We start from the raw sequence: 12,900 nt of genomic DNA, 5'->3' as shown, positions 1-12,900 counted from the left end.
AGTCGCTTATAATAAACAGACATGGCAACACTGGCATCATGTCTTCTTCTCTCTTTTTGAGGCTTTGTGCCAGCTAGTGCTACAGCACCACCTACAGACTGGCCATATATACTACAGGCGCATTCAGTTGCCGTTGCCGTTTTGGTTGTTTTAGTGTAGACACATAGATTAATTGATTCGATTAAGTGTATACGGTCAACTTTTTGACACCGACTCTGTGATATCTTTTAAAACGTCTCAGTCTAAATGGGGTCTTACTCTGTAGTCTATATAAAGGGTAATGGTTCAGTTGAGTGTGGGCTGCCATGGGGAGAGGCTGACACCTGTACCTCGCTATTAAATTATGTTGTTCGAGTTGCCTTTTCTTTAGTTGTCCAGATTTTTCACTTGTGTTATCCAGGCCTGGAACACATTAAAAACCTCCTGGTCCATTATTGTCATTATTTATTTATTTTCCACTGGCTAACAGCCGATCCACAATCCCACTTGATAACACAGGTTGTCGTCAGTTTTTGTTTCCAATTCAGTGGATCTCAAACTTTCTTTAATGTACCCTGATAGTTGATACAACGTATTTTCAGCTGAGTACCTCTTCAACAGCACCAAACATTCTTCCTGATGGTGTTTTTGACCACATATTATTACATACTTATTTTTTTCATTTCTTTAGTTTGCTATTCAAAACTCACTCAGGACAGGTAAAAGGAAAATGATACAGCGAGACGAAAGGCAACCTTTTTATTGGTGGGTGGTTGGCGTACAGTATCATTGTATTGAATAAGGCACATACAACATTTTTAAAATGTATTGTTAGTTTCCAGATTTAACAGATTCTATGAATGTTGGATAAATTATACATTTTCTTAATGTCAAAATACCCCTATTTGAGAAACATTGCTCTAATTGACCTACTGTAGCATACCCTAAAGACAACAAACTAAATATTAAGACCACGAAACTGGTGGGACAGAAAATGTAGAGCCAAAGTTAAGTTATTTTGTAATACAATCACACTAATTTGGCCAATACTGAAAATAAATAGGGTATTCCGTAAACAGATACATTTCTCATCTTTCTCTCAACACACACACACACACACACACACACACACACACAAATAAAGTGATAAGACATTATACATCCAGTTACGTGCACAATAACATTAAGTACAGTAGTTTGTAACAGTTACAAGCAGCAATCGCCATTACAGCACTATCTCTCTGAATCTAGAACCCTTTGACCTACACACACCTCCATAGAGTAGTCGACCTCTAACATTAGCAGTCCTGTCTGTGTATCAGCTGTCACAAGTCTCATGTAAGCAAAACTACCAACAAATCAACGCATTTCAGATGCCAAGGCCTTCACTGTTCATTGCTGATGACGATTTTATGATTAAAGTATGTTGATCTGTCCTGTGTTGTTCAAGGTTGTGCAACCTTGGTTGCACTTCAGAATTGTGAGTTTTTTCTTTCCGTAATGACACTACCAAATTTTGCCTGCACACATTTACCCTTTCTTTGAATATTCATGCATGCAACAAAGAACTATTCTCTTCAAAAGAATAGAAAAAAAATAGAACTCAAAACACTTTTGTTGGAAGCCGCGCCTCCTCAATATGTAATTCACATTTTGGGTTGATCACATTTTTGCAACGCAGGTGCCATCCATAAACCTTTGAAGCATATTATACAGTACCAAAACATTATTGAATATCCAAAATCTGTGTAAAAGCCATCATCAAAGAGATTGTGTGTATCATGTTGTGAGTGTTGGTTCCTATACGCTGGCACGTTCTGATTGAGCATTGACTTTCAATGCAAAGTCTGGGAGACGAGAGTATCAATGCTTTTCCAGCGTTGGGACACCCCCATCTCCCAACTTCCCCACCAGGGAGTACATATTTCTCCCCGTCACCCATGTTCTTTCGCACTGCATTAAAACCAGGAAATTCAGAAAAATATATGTTTTTTTTGTTAATTGTTAATCTGTGTATATAAAGTTTATATTTCTCAGCAAATCTCTAGTTCCATGAACATTGTTCCTGTGGTGCCTATTTATTAGGATTATAAAGATTGTGTCATTTTGCTGCACTCACAGCTGCGGTGCTACGCTACTGTCTGTGTGGCCAGCTGCCCTGCCCCGGCAAAGAGGTCAATAGGCGGCTGGTGGCCCTTGGGCGTGGACTATAGTCACATACTCGACAGCACTTAAAATGGACAGAAACAAATTGCAGGTATGAGATACCTGATAAATGGCGGTTGTAGCCTAATGTATTTTATGTAAGTGAAGACAGTGTGCGGGATCTCAATGTTTTCCTGTCTCATGCACTGGTGGCCTGCTCCTACGCACCGGTGTGCAAAAGGACATTTTCCCACAATGTTTCACCTCGATAGCAGCCATATGTTGACACACGGCAACAGACTATGACTGATAACCTCGGACATGCTCAGTTTATTGCTTTTAATGTCGTGGACTAGTGTTAACACTGCTGGTGTGAATTCAGTGTAACCCTGCAAGATTTGTGGTACAGTAGTTGTTGCAAACATTTCTACATCTTTGATGTAGTTCTGCTGCCATCTTTCTGCATCCCTAATGTCTGCTATTGCTGCTGTTCAATTGTTGCTGAGAGGAAGGGAGAAAAAAAGAAATCAAATGCAAACTTATAGGCTCGCTCCACAGTTTGTCTCCAGTCTCTTTCAATCTTCACCTGTCTGCCTGTCAAAAGCGTAGACCCACAGTCCAGGCAGTGCATCGCCTTCAGCTCAAAGGCTGGAGCCTTAGCCCCCATACGAGCCCCCTGCAGCTTGTGGCTGAACTCCACCATATTCCCAGGGACCAAGTTAAACAGGACCTGCTTGAACTCATGGCTGGCCATTAGCAGTATATCGCAGCCTGGATCTGCTATCCCCACGTCCGGGACCATTCCGACCGTCACCTCAAAGCGGTGTTCGTTGAAACGCTTGACGTGGCAAGTATGCTTGGCAAGAGCCTTGAGTTGGCACAGCTCTTCTTCCTCCTGCATCTGTAGGAGAACGGGCAAGGGAACAGGAGCTGGCATTGAGCTGGCAGTATCATTGGAAGTCAGGTTTGCAACTGGGGCATTCCTTGGCTCGCATTTTGGATATTTCTCCCCATACAGGCAACGCAGCCAGTCAGCCATGAACAATGGCAGCATGTTGATGAGTGACTGAGCCCCGTTCTCTGTCTCAGCCACGCGGACATGCTTAAACTGCCCAGTCCAGGTGACTCTGTGTCCATCCAAGTGACTGCAGAACAGTTGCGTCTGGGCCATGCCTTTGGTCTGCCAGGCCGGCGGGCCACAATGCTGGCCGTACTGCTTCCAGGTCAGGGTGGAGTTGTAGATCTTCAGCCCCTCCGAGTTGTACAGATACAGCGAAAAGAACAAGATCACCATGGAGATGCAGAACAGGATGACTTTGACGGGGCCGCTCTGCTTCAGTGAGCGGAACACGTCCAAGATTGACATGCTGAAGCGCGTCCAGAGACGCAAGGTAACAGGGATTGCGCACACGGCCAGAGTCACGATCACCTTGGTCAGCTCCAGCTCCAGGAACCACTTGAAGACCTGGATGAGGAACATGGCAGCCAGGCCAAAGGCAAGGACAGGCAGAGCGAACAGGAAGAGAAAGTATGCCACACAGGTGCGGATGAGACCCAAGGGGGAGGAGTTCTGGAGGAGCACCATTGAGAACTCACACCACATGAAGCACACCAGGTAGGGAATCAGGAAGCAGTAAGTGCCGTGGAATCCTCGCATCTTCGCCATTCTGAAGGTAGGAGTGGGGTAGACAGAGATAATTAATCACAGAGCGATATAGTTTGTAGTCCTAAAACCTGAAAGTGAGTTTGCAATGCGTTCCCTCATCAGATTTCTAATACTGTTTACTAGTTAAAGGACCACTTCACCACTTTTCAACCTATCTTTCATATAATAGATCCTCACTAATAATCATGAACAAATGGCACGATTTTGTTCTACTCAGTCTGTGTCTCATAGGATGGCTGTGGGCAGTTTAGAAACCGTCTTCCAGTGACATCATCATTAGGCAGATTTTTTTTAAACAATATTTTTTTGCAAAAATATTTTTATTTTCATTATCGTGAGAACGATGGCTTCCATTTTCGCATTGCAACTTTTCAGGATTAGAAAGCCTGCAGTTTCTATTAGCTTGTATTCCCCATCGATGATGTCACTGGAAGACGGTTTCTGAAATGCCCACAGCCCTCCTATGAGACACAGACCGAGTAGAAAGAAATGTCACAATTTTTTCATGATTATTAGTGAGGACCTATTATATGAAGATAGGTTGAAAAGTGGTGAAGTGGTCCTTTAAGAAAGAAAAGCAGGTGTGCTTCCTCTCGATGCCTTTTCAGTTTGTAGGCAGTGGGTGCTCAGCTATAACTATAACTTAACTAAAAAAGGTTTAAAGCATGAGAGTGTTTCACGATATCACCAGCTTACCTGAAGAACAGGTAGAAGAGATAAATATAAAGTAGGCAGGGCAGACTGAGCTTCAGGACCACCGACTCCCCAAGTGGCACTGTGGCGAACGTGCACCCCAGTAAACGAAGCCCTTTCAGCATTCTCATCTTCGGTGGCAGGAATGTGGTCAGGGAACACACAGACGACGCTACCTAGAATTGACAAGAAATTACTCCATTACATGCAGTTGAAAATAGTTGATGTTTTGAAAGTCAGTCAGTTGTTTGGGACTCGTTATGCAACAAAATGTAATTGAGCCCTTAAAACGGCATTCAGCGTTCATGTGCTCTGACCTCTATGATCATTGCTTTTCTTGCGTAGGTAGAAGCCGAGGGGCTGAGGCTCATGTAGCTGACGGCGGTGAAGAAGATGGTGACGGTGGAGAGCTCAGAACACGGGATCCAGGATTTGTCTGCTACGGGGAAGGAGAAGATGCAGAAGAAGACGGAGATGATAAAATAGATGTACTGTTCTAAATTGTTCCAGCCAAAGTTGGTCTCTGCCTGCTCCACGTCCAGCCCGGGTTCAAAACGTGTCAGCAGGGCCGTCAAGGTACTGAAGTTCTCCCATGTCTGGAAACCACAGAAGAGGGCAGAGGAAAAATATAGGAAAGGGGGCGTTAAAAAGAAGAAACCAGGCCAAGCTCACAACGCGTTGAATAATCCATAATAAAGCAATTCTAATAGAAACATTTAAATGTATAATGACATGCCCAAACTAGGGATAATACTACCTCCTGTAAGTAGACTAGTGTTGGCTAATGATTACAAGTGGCTCTTATTTTGAAGAGGAAGAGGAAGTCCATTTCGGTTGTAGCCAAGCTGCCATGACAAGTTGTTATGATGCTGGCAAGTCTAACCAAGTAGTAAACAAGAACCCACGTGGATTAAACACAAGGGTTTAGCCAAAGTTAATTTATATACACGATATGAAAACCATGCATCTGTGACTTAAACATTGTACACACTTTGGAAGGATATGTTAAACATGGAACTACGCAGCATTAAGTGAGTAGTTCATATAAGTCTCATTCTGGCCAAAAACACATTAACAGGTAGCCGCAATTTGCAACTCTAGATTTTTTTATAATGGGATGAATCTAGAGTTGCAAATTGCAATACCCTCCATTAACTCCCCATTCATCCAATTTGCTTTTGTGATCTGCTTGTATTAAACAATGTTAAACTCACCAACATTGCAGCTCTAGGCCAAGCTTGAATTATCCTCTTTCAATCTGCCAAGCGTTTGTTTCATAAAAATCCACTGTAGACATGTTATGAGCTACTTTCTGTCAAGAAATTCTATGCAGGTTTTTACGAGTTTGCAAGCACTCGTCGAAGTCACTGAACGGCCCTGCGTACCACCTGTTTCGAATTTGCACATAATGCAGGAGGCAGCAGCGCAACCCGTTAATAAAAACGAGTGCTTCCAAACTCCAACACTTGGAAAAAGAATCACCTGCACATACTTTCTTGACAGAAAGTAGCTAGTCATAACATTTCTACAGTGAATTTTTATGAAACAAAGGCAGATTGAAAGAGGATAATTCAAGCTTTCTCTACAGCTGCAATTTTGGTGAGTTTAACGTTGTTTAATACAAGCAGATCGCAAAAGCAATTTGGATGAGTAGGTAGTCAACGGAGGGTATTGCAACTCTAGATTCATCCCATTATAAAAAAATCTAGAGTGGAAAATTGCGGCTAATCAACATGTAGGCTACAGTACAGTACTGCCTGCCTGATGTTATTAAATTGAAGTTCACTTAGCCTGCTTATATCATGCCATTAATAGTGCTTGTACTTGGAACTGTTTGGCCGCCGTGCCAATTCTTATAAACATTTTAGTTCATTAGTTGAAGTGGGTCCGCCATGCACTGTGGTGCTGAACTCTTAACTCTCAAATGGTTTGAAACTGCAGTAGCCGAGGCTTGTAAGACCTGCAGTTGCGGGGGTATTTCTTTTTTTTAAAGATTTGTTTTTGGCTTTTGTGTCTTTATTGATAGTTACAGTGAAGATAGACAGGACAGAGGGAGAGAGAGAAGGGGAGAGACATGCAGCATAGGTCGTCATGAACGGGACTCGAACACGCAACGCAGGCCAGAGCCTATATGTGGCATGTGCCTGGACCACTAGGCCAGTGGGCGCCCTAGTTGCGGGGGTATTTTAAATTATTATATCGCTCCATATGCATTGTGTCGTTCGGGGGTCCGATCTTGCGCTCTGCCAGATTCAAATGATCCCTTGAGCAAGCAGGCAGACTCTATTAGCTCAGTGGTAAGTCAGCACTTGTGAAGTTGCACAGGAAACCGGGTTCAAATTAGGAACGCATTCTTATTTTGATGATGGTGCTCAGCCACTGGACATTTTTCATTCTCCATAGTGCAGCTTTATGTCAATTCAGTGGAGACCATGTTTTTAATTTAGCAAAGTTGTGGAGAGTGCCTCTTAATGTTGCGTTACACTCAGCGGAGAGGAAATTAGTCATTCAAACATATAAGGACCTTGCTCTTCTAATGCATCGCTAGCAGAATTGACCAACATATTTTATTTAATTTTCTTTAACTGTGATCTATTGAATTATCATAATTATTATTTTCTTTAAAGTTTTTAATTGTATCCGTTTTTTTCTTTCTGTCCTCAAAGTGTATTATCATTTTTCATTCTCCTTTTCGTTTTTCTCCTTTTTCTTTGCTTTTCAGTATTATGGGAAGGTGGGTGGGGGGTGGTGTATGTGAAAGTGAATGTTTGTTTGTACAAGTGTTGTCTTTAAACCTGAAAATAAACAAATAAAAACTAATGAAAAACATATGGACCTTGCTGCACTGGAAGATGCGTAGCGTGCTGATTATCATGGAGATGAAAGAAAGGTAGAAGACCAGCAGAGGGATGACGAAGGCAAACAGGTCCACCGTCAGGTTGCTGATGATGAAGAAGAAGATGAGCGCATTGACGTGGTGCGTGGGGATGGCGGTGCTCAGCCACTGGACGCCGGCCCGCGACGCCCAGTCAACGATGCTATCCTTCATCTCCAGCATGGATTGGACAGGGTACTGTAGCACCTGGACAAGGGAGAGAGACATAGAACAGACCAGAGGTTATTGTATTTGTCTTAAATGTTTTGGAGTAGCCAATTTGGTTTGCCCCTGCACTGTATAGTCATTATGCCAATTAAGCCTCCTCATACATTTCTGTGGTTTCTGATTCTCTTGCCAGTAAGAGGAAAACAATAATTATATGTAATCAATAAAATCATTACCATGTATCAATGCAATTTTCAGTTAATAAACACAAAAACAAGCAGGGCTAAATGTCTAAAGGGCAACAACATTTGTATTGGCTTTAAAAGCCAATTTTGCAATTTCAGTTGATTTCTTTTTAAACCCATTTTGATGACAAACCACAACGCAATGCGCTGCAAGCTGTTGATTGTCTATTTTTGGTGCGCGAACACCATCATTATGATATAGTATAAATCATGCTTAAATTAAGTGGTGAATTGGATTGTGAATAGATGACATGGATAATTATTGCCTGGGTTCCAGCCTGATTCGCTGCTGTTCCACGGATTTGAAAATGTTACATTTTCAAATCCGCGGAACGCAGCGAATTAGGCTGGAACCCAGGCTAGGATCATTTTAACAAAACAAGAGGAATCAATGTATGATGTTTTAGACTAGAGAATGTACAGTTAAATACAATACCATTAAGCTTGATTTGATGTCCATAGCTCGTTTTAATGCTCCACTACGTTTATTGGCCAACGTCATCCCACCACGTCCTAAAGTCCATGAAGTTTTGTTGGATCTCCTGCTTTCTGCAGACCCTACCTCAGATATCTACGAACGCACGCACGCACACACACACACACACACACACACACACACACACACACACACACACACACATACACATACACATACACACACACAAAGGTGAGATGCTGTAATTCTGAATTATAAACGGCACGTGTACTTATAATTCAGATTCAGGTTATTTTTTTACTTGCGTGCCATTGCTCTGGAATGGGGTTTTAGTCTGGGGTTTGTCCTGGCTGCTATCCTGGGAAGCAGAGGGAGTGATTCCCTGGGCCAACTTCTGAGTGATTACCACAAAGTCTTCAAGGTCCACCATCTGATTGGCTGAGAGGACATATAGTTTACATATCTCTCTGCGCTCTCTCGCTCTCTCTCTCTCTCTCTCTCTCTCTCTCTCTCTCTGGACTACAAGCACAACATCCAGTAATTGAGCCATTTGTGAGTGTTAAGAATTTAAACAAGCAGACACTTACACTCGTTGATGACCATGCTTTCTAAAACCTTTTGGGCCTGGTTTGAGGTTGTCACGCCGCCACCTGCTGGTGAGGAATGGAAGTTACAGACAACTACTTTCACTGTTTTCTAAAACTTGAGAAAAATAAAGGGAAGCTCCGCACACTCAGATCTGCGCACAATCAATGTATTTATTTAGCAAGCTTTCGGTCTACTGACCTTCTTCAGGCATCTGATTTCTAAAACTTAAAAGATTTTGACAATCGTTACATATCCACAATGAGGACGCCAGGTTGAAAGTGGTAAACCTCGGAAATTCCTCTCCCCTCTGCTTTTCAATCGTCCCTACTGGCACTGCCTTGTGGCCCCCACTTTGAAAGCCACTATGTTAGTGTGTGTTACTGTCTATTATAAAGATGGCAATATAACTATAATAATGCATCCTGCCTCACCTTCCCCGATGTGGCTAACGTTTTCCAGCATCTCAGCCATGGCCACCTTATTCTTCCCCTCTGGGTTCAGCTTCAAGTACATCATCCTGGCTGCCTTTCGCACAGTCTGCTCAAATTTACTCTCTGTTGACAACTTACGCACGTCTGCCTCGTTCTCTGGAGTCATACCTGGAAGAGAAAGACGCAAATAAAGTGTTACGAATAAGCATAAACACGCACGCACAAACGCACAAACACACACACACACACACACACACACACACACACACACACACACACACACACAAACACAAACACACACACACACACACCTTTGTTCTGGATCCAGCAGCGCTGTAATATTCTTGCAGCACTTCTTCGACCCTGTTTGGCTGCATTAATAAGCCAACTAACAGCCAGGAAGTTATTTAGATCTGTGTCCTTTTCTTCAGCCAGAATCAGATAGTGTTGCGCCAACTGAAAAAGTGAAAAGAAACAAGCTATTAAAGCTTAGAAGGGTACAATTGATGTCCTGCATGTGATAGAGAGACAGGCCGTGCGTGCGTGCGTGCGTGCGTGCGTGCGTGCGTGCGTGCGTGCGTGCGTGCGTGCGTGCGTGCGTGCGTGCGTGTGTACCAACTTTAATGGCAGCTACTCTTAACTTAACATGAGTTAAAACTGTTTTTTTAATTCCAATTGTTAGCCAGCAAGTTAACATATCCCAGGCCATAGTTTGCTCCCATCACAACAATTGATTATAAATGATAAAAGACTACATTTCCTGTAATGCCACTGCTTCCAGAAGAAAGCAGTGGCATTATGGGACTTGTAACCAACAACTTACTGTACAAGTTTAGCCTCTGACATACAGTGTCATGTTCCACCCCTTGGCCCTCCCCCCCAAGACCCCTTGGGGCCTTTTCCCTCACAATGTGTGTTTAAATATGTTTACAGGGTAATAAGAAGTAAGAGGAGAAAGGGAGAGACTGTGAATTATTTGTGTGAATGATTATACCACAAATATGGATGCATGCATGAATACTAATACACAAGCATAGCACAGGTTCCATAAATGTGAGGGGTATAATGTGTGATATTGAAAACATGGGATCATCTTCCACACGACTGAAAATAGACACACATGCATGAACAGGCAGAGCTTCTTCCACCACTTAGATCTATCTTATACTTCGTCGTATGTCTAATGATGTCATGACGGTGCAAGCTGGTAGATATTCTTTTTTATGTTTCTGAAAATAGTTTTTTTTAATGTTGCAACATTTTCAGTGTGTTCATCTTGAGTTGAAGCACAATTGTGCGTGTGTGCGTGCGTGCACATGCGTGCGTGTGTGCGCGTGCGTGTTTGTGTGTGTGTGTTCACTCACACGGGTCTGTGCTCTTGCATCACCACCTTTGGCTTTCTCCTCGATCTGCTCCAAGGTCAAGTCCTCCTCTGGTTCCAAATCTCCAGAGGAGAAGAGAGTTGGATGAGAAAAGGAGAGGAGTGTAAAATGCTGTATCTAACAATCTACATTAACCACCTAAACTCTATATACTATGCTTATGCTTCATTGACTGGGGGCACCCAGGGCTCTATATTTGGTCCCCTCCTTTCCCTCTACGCCAAATGTATCTGCTGACAATGTGATATGAAAGAAACGCATGAGACATTTGACACCAATAATTGCTAATTGGAACTGGTAGCTTGATTAGCTCTGGACACACAAACAGCCACACATGCAGACACAAACAGGGGAGAAAATAGAATATCCAGCCCTGCAAGTCTGAGATAGTATAGAATCATGAACAGCAAACAGAATGAACTGTACTGACATATATCTGTTAACATGAACTTCCATGTGGTGGAGTGGCCATGTGTGTGTGTGCATTTTAAACATGTGTATATGTGCAACTGTCTGTCTAAAAACTAAATCTGTCTATGAACCTCAAGCCAAGATCTTGGAGCACAAACTCTGTGCCAAGTCTCTAGATGAATTTAATACCCAGCACAAGGTTTCACAAATGTGTGCCCTGTGTCCTTTATGCACAGAGGTTTGCCAGTGTGGTGCACCGAAGATAACAGATCTATGCTCACATAAGCTCGATGAGACACGTTGTGAGCTTGTAGATCAGCTATTGTCTGTGCACAACACGGTGTGGAACCTAGAATACGTCTATTTCAAATATCAATGTCTTTTCTGCAGGATAAAAAGCTTTTACTAACAGCACACAAGAGTGTCTCCATGCCGGCAGGTGACAACAGATCCAAAAATGATGTGCTGCCGTCTTTGTCTGCCTGAATTTGTTATTTCGTAAAGATTTAATGTATTATTGGGTATTGTCTTATTTAAAGTGATATAGTTTAGTCCATATCCGAATTTGCACAAGGCTATTTTATTTTCTAGTTTGTTTATTTCTAATAATTTCTAACATTTCTAACAATTTTAGACATTTTAATTGATTGTTTAAACAACAAATTGGATCATATGAAGTCACTTGTCATCTTGATAACTATCATGATATTTTAAAATATCAATACTTTTGATAGCAATACAGTTTTTGCTACTCTACCCACCTGTCTAACAACCTACAGTATAGGTTGTTGTACCAACCTATACAGTACAATGACATTGGAGATTCAGGCTATTAACATGGTCACACAGACAGTAGGACTATAGTATCACACATGGTATTGAAAGGATCCTGTCATTTTGTGACATCAACACAAACGTGTCAGTCAATTCCCAGTCGAGCTGAAGGCCTTCCTACCTCCATCGTCTTCTATGATGTCCTCCTCCTCAGCTTTCCTGAGTCTCTCCTGTATAATCACCTTCTTGGCCAGGACGGCAAAGGAGGGGCGCTTAGGGAGACCTTTTGGAGGCTTAGAGGGGCCTACGGTAGATGGAGAGTCGACGGAGGCCGGTGTAGAAGGCGATGTGGTTGCAGCGTTCAGTGCTGCGTTAGCTGGCGCAGGGGATGGCGTTGTGGGTTGGGGAGAGGGGCTTAGATTGGAGACCGTAGGGGTGAACTGGGCAGCAGAGGGCACAGATGGTGTTTTTAGTGTGGAGGAGGACATATCGGGCGAGCTGGTTTTAGATTTCTCTTCAAGTGGTAGTAAGGCATTCGTTGCTTCAGTGATAAGAGACGAAGATGAGATAGGGAGAGAGTTGTGGGGCAGATGAGTGGATGTTAGAGTTTCAGCTGTGGTTTCTATGGAGTCTGGGGTTGAAAGAGTCTGAGGAGGAGCAAGGATGGGTTCATTGTTGATGGGCGGTATAGCACTGTGGGATGAGGCACCCTCCACAGGACATGCCTTCTCAGAGTGGCTGACAGCGGGCGGAGATGGATCATCCATCCCTGTCTGTTGTTCTGGAGAGAGACACACACAAAGAGATGATGGACTTAACTCTGGAAATTACACCACTGACCACATAGAAATGTTGCCTAAATATTATAAGTCAATTTTTAGAGTACATGTAAGTCAAAAATTGTGATCCTGTGAATTGCACAACACCACTCCACAAACAAATATGTAACACGTGCATGGCCGCACGCGCGCATGCACACACACGCACATATGCACTCATGCATGTGTACACATAGACATACACACACACGCATGCACGCACGCATGCACGCACGCATGCACGCACGCGCACGCACGCGCACACACACACATGTACAGTGTTTGGAGA

At 42.9% G+C, this 12,900-nt stretch overlaps 1 protein-coding gene across 1 annotated transcript; it reads right to left on the bottom strand.

Annotated features, from left to right (window-relative positions):
• Positions 1-1,581: 1,581 nt before the first annotated feature.
• On the bottom strand, positions 1,582-12,600 carry wfs1a (Wolfram syndrome 1a (wolframin)). The gene is made up of 11 exons (XM_079498085.1): positions 11,975-12,600; positions 10,591-10,670; positions 9,538-9,682; positions 9,227-9,394; positions 8,795-8,857; positions 8,509-8,645; positions 8,208-8,342; positions 7,320-7,565; positions 4,801-5,079; positions 4,487-4,659; positions 1,582-3,791 (listed from the first exon to the last, which is right to left on the bottom strand). The coding sequence occupies exons 1-11, from the start codon at positions 12,558-12,560 to the stop codon at positions 2,603-2,605; spliced, it is 3,201 nt and encodes a 1,066-aa protein (XP_079354211.1). The 5' UTR covers positions 12,561-12,600; the 3' UTR covers positions 1,582-2,602.
• Positions 12,601-12,900: the final 300 nt, after the last annotated feature.

Source organism: Electrona antarctica (assembly GCF_951216825.1).
Source record: "Electrona antarctica genome assembly, chromosome: 4".
Lineage (NCBI taxonomy): Eukaryota > Metazoa > Chordata > Actinopteri > Myctophiformes > Myctophidae > Electrona > Electrona antarctica.
Note: the sequence above shows the minus strand (reverse complement) of the source record. Positions and strands in the feature narration are given on the sequence as shown.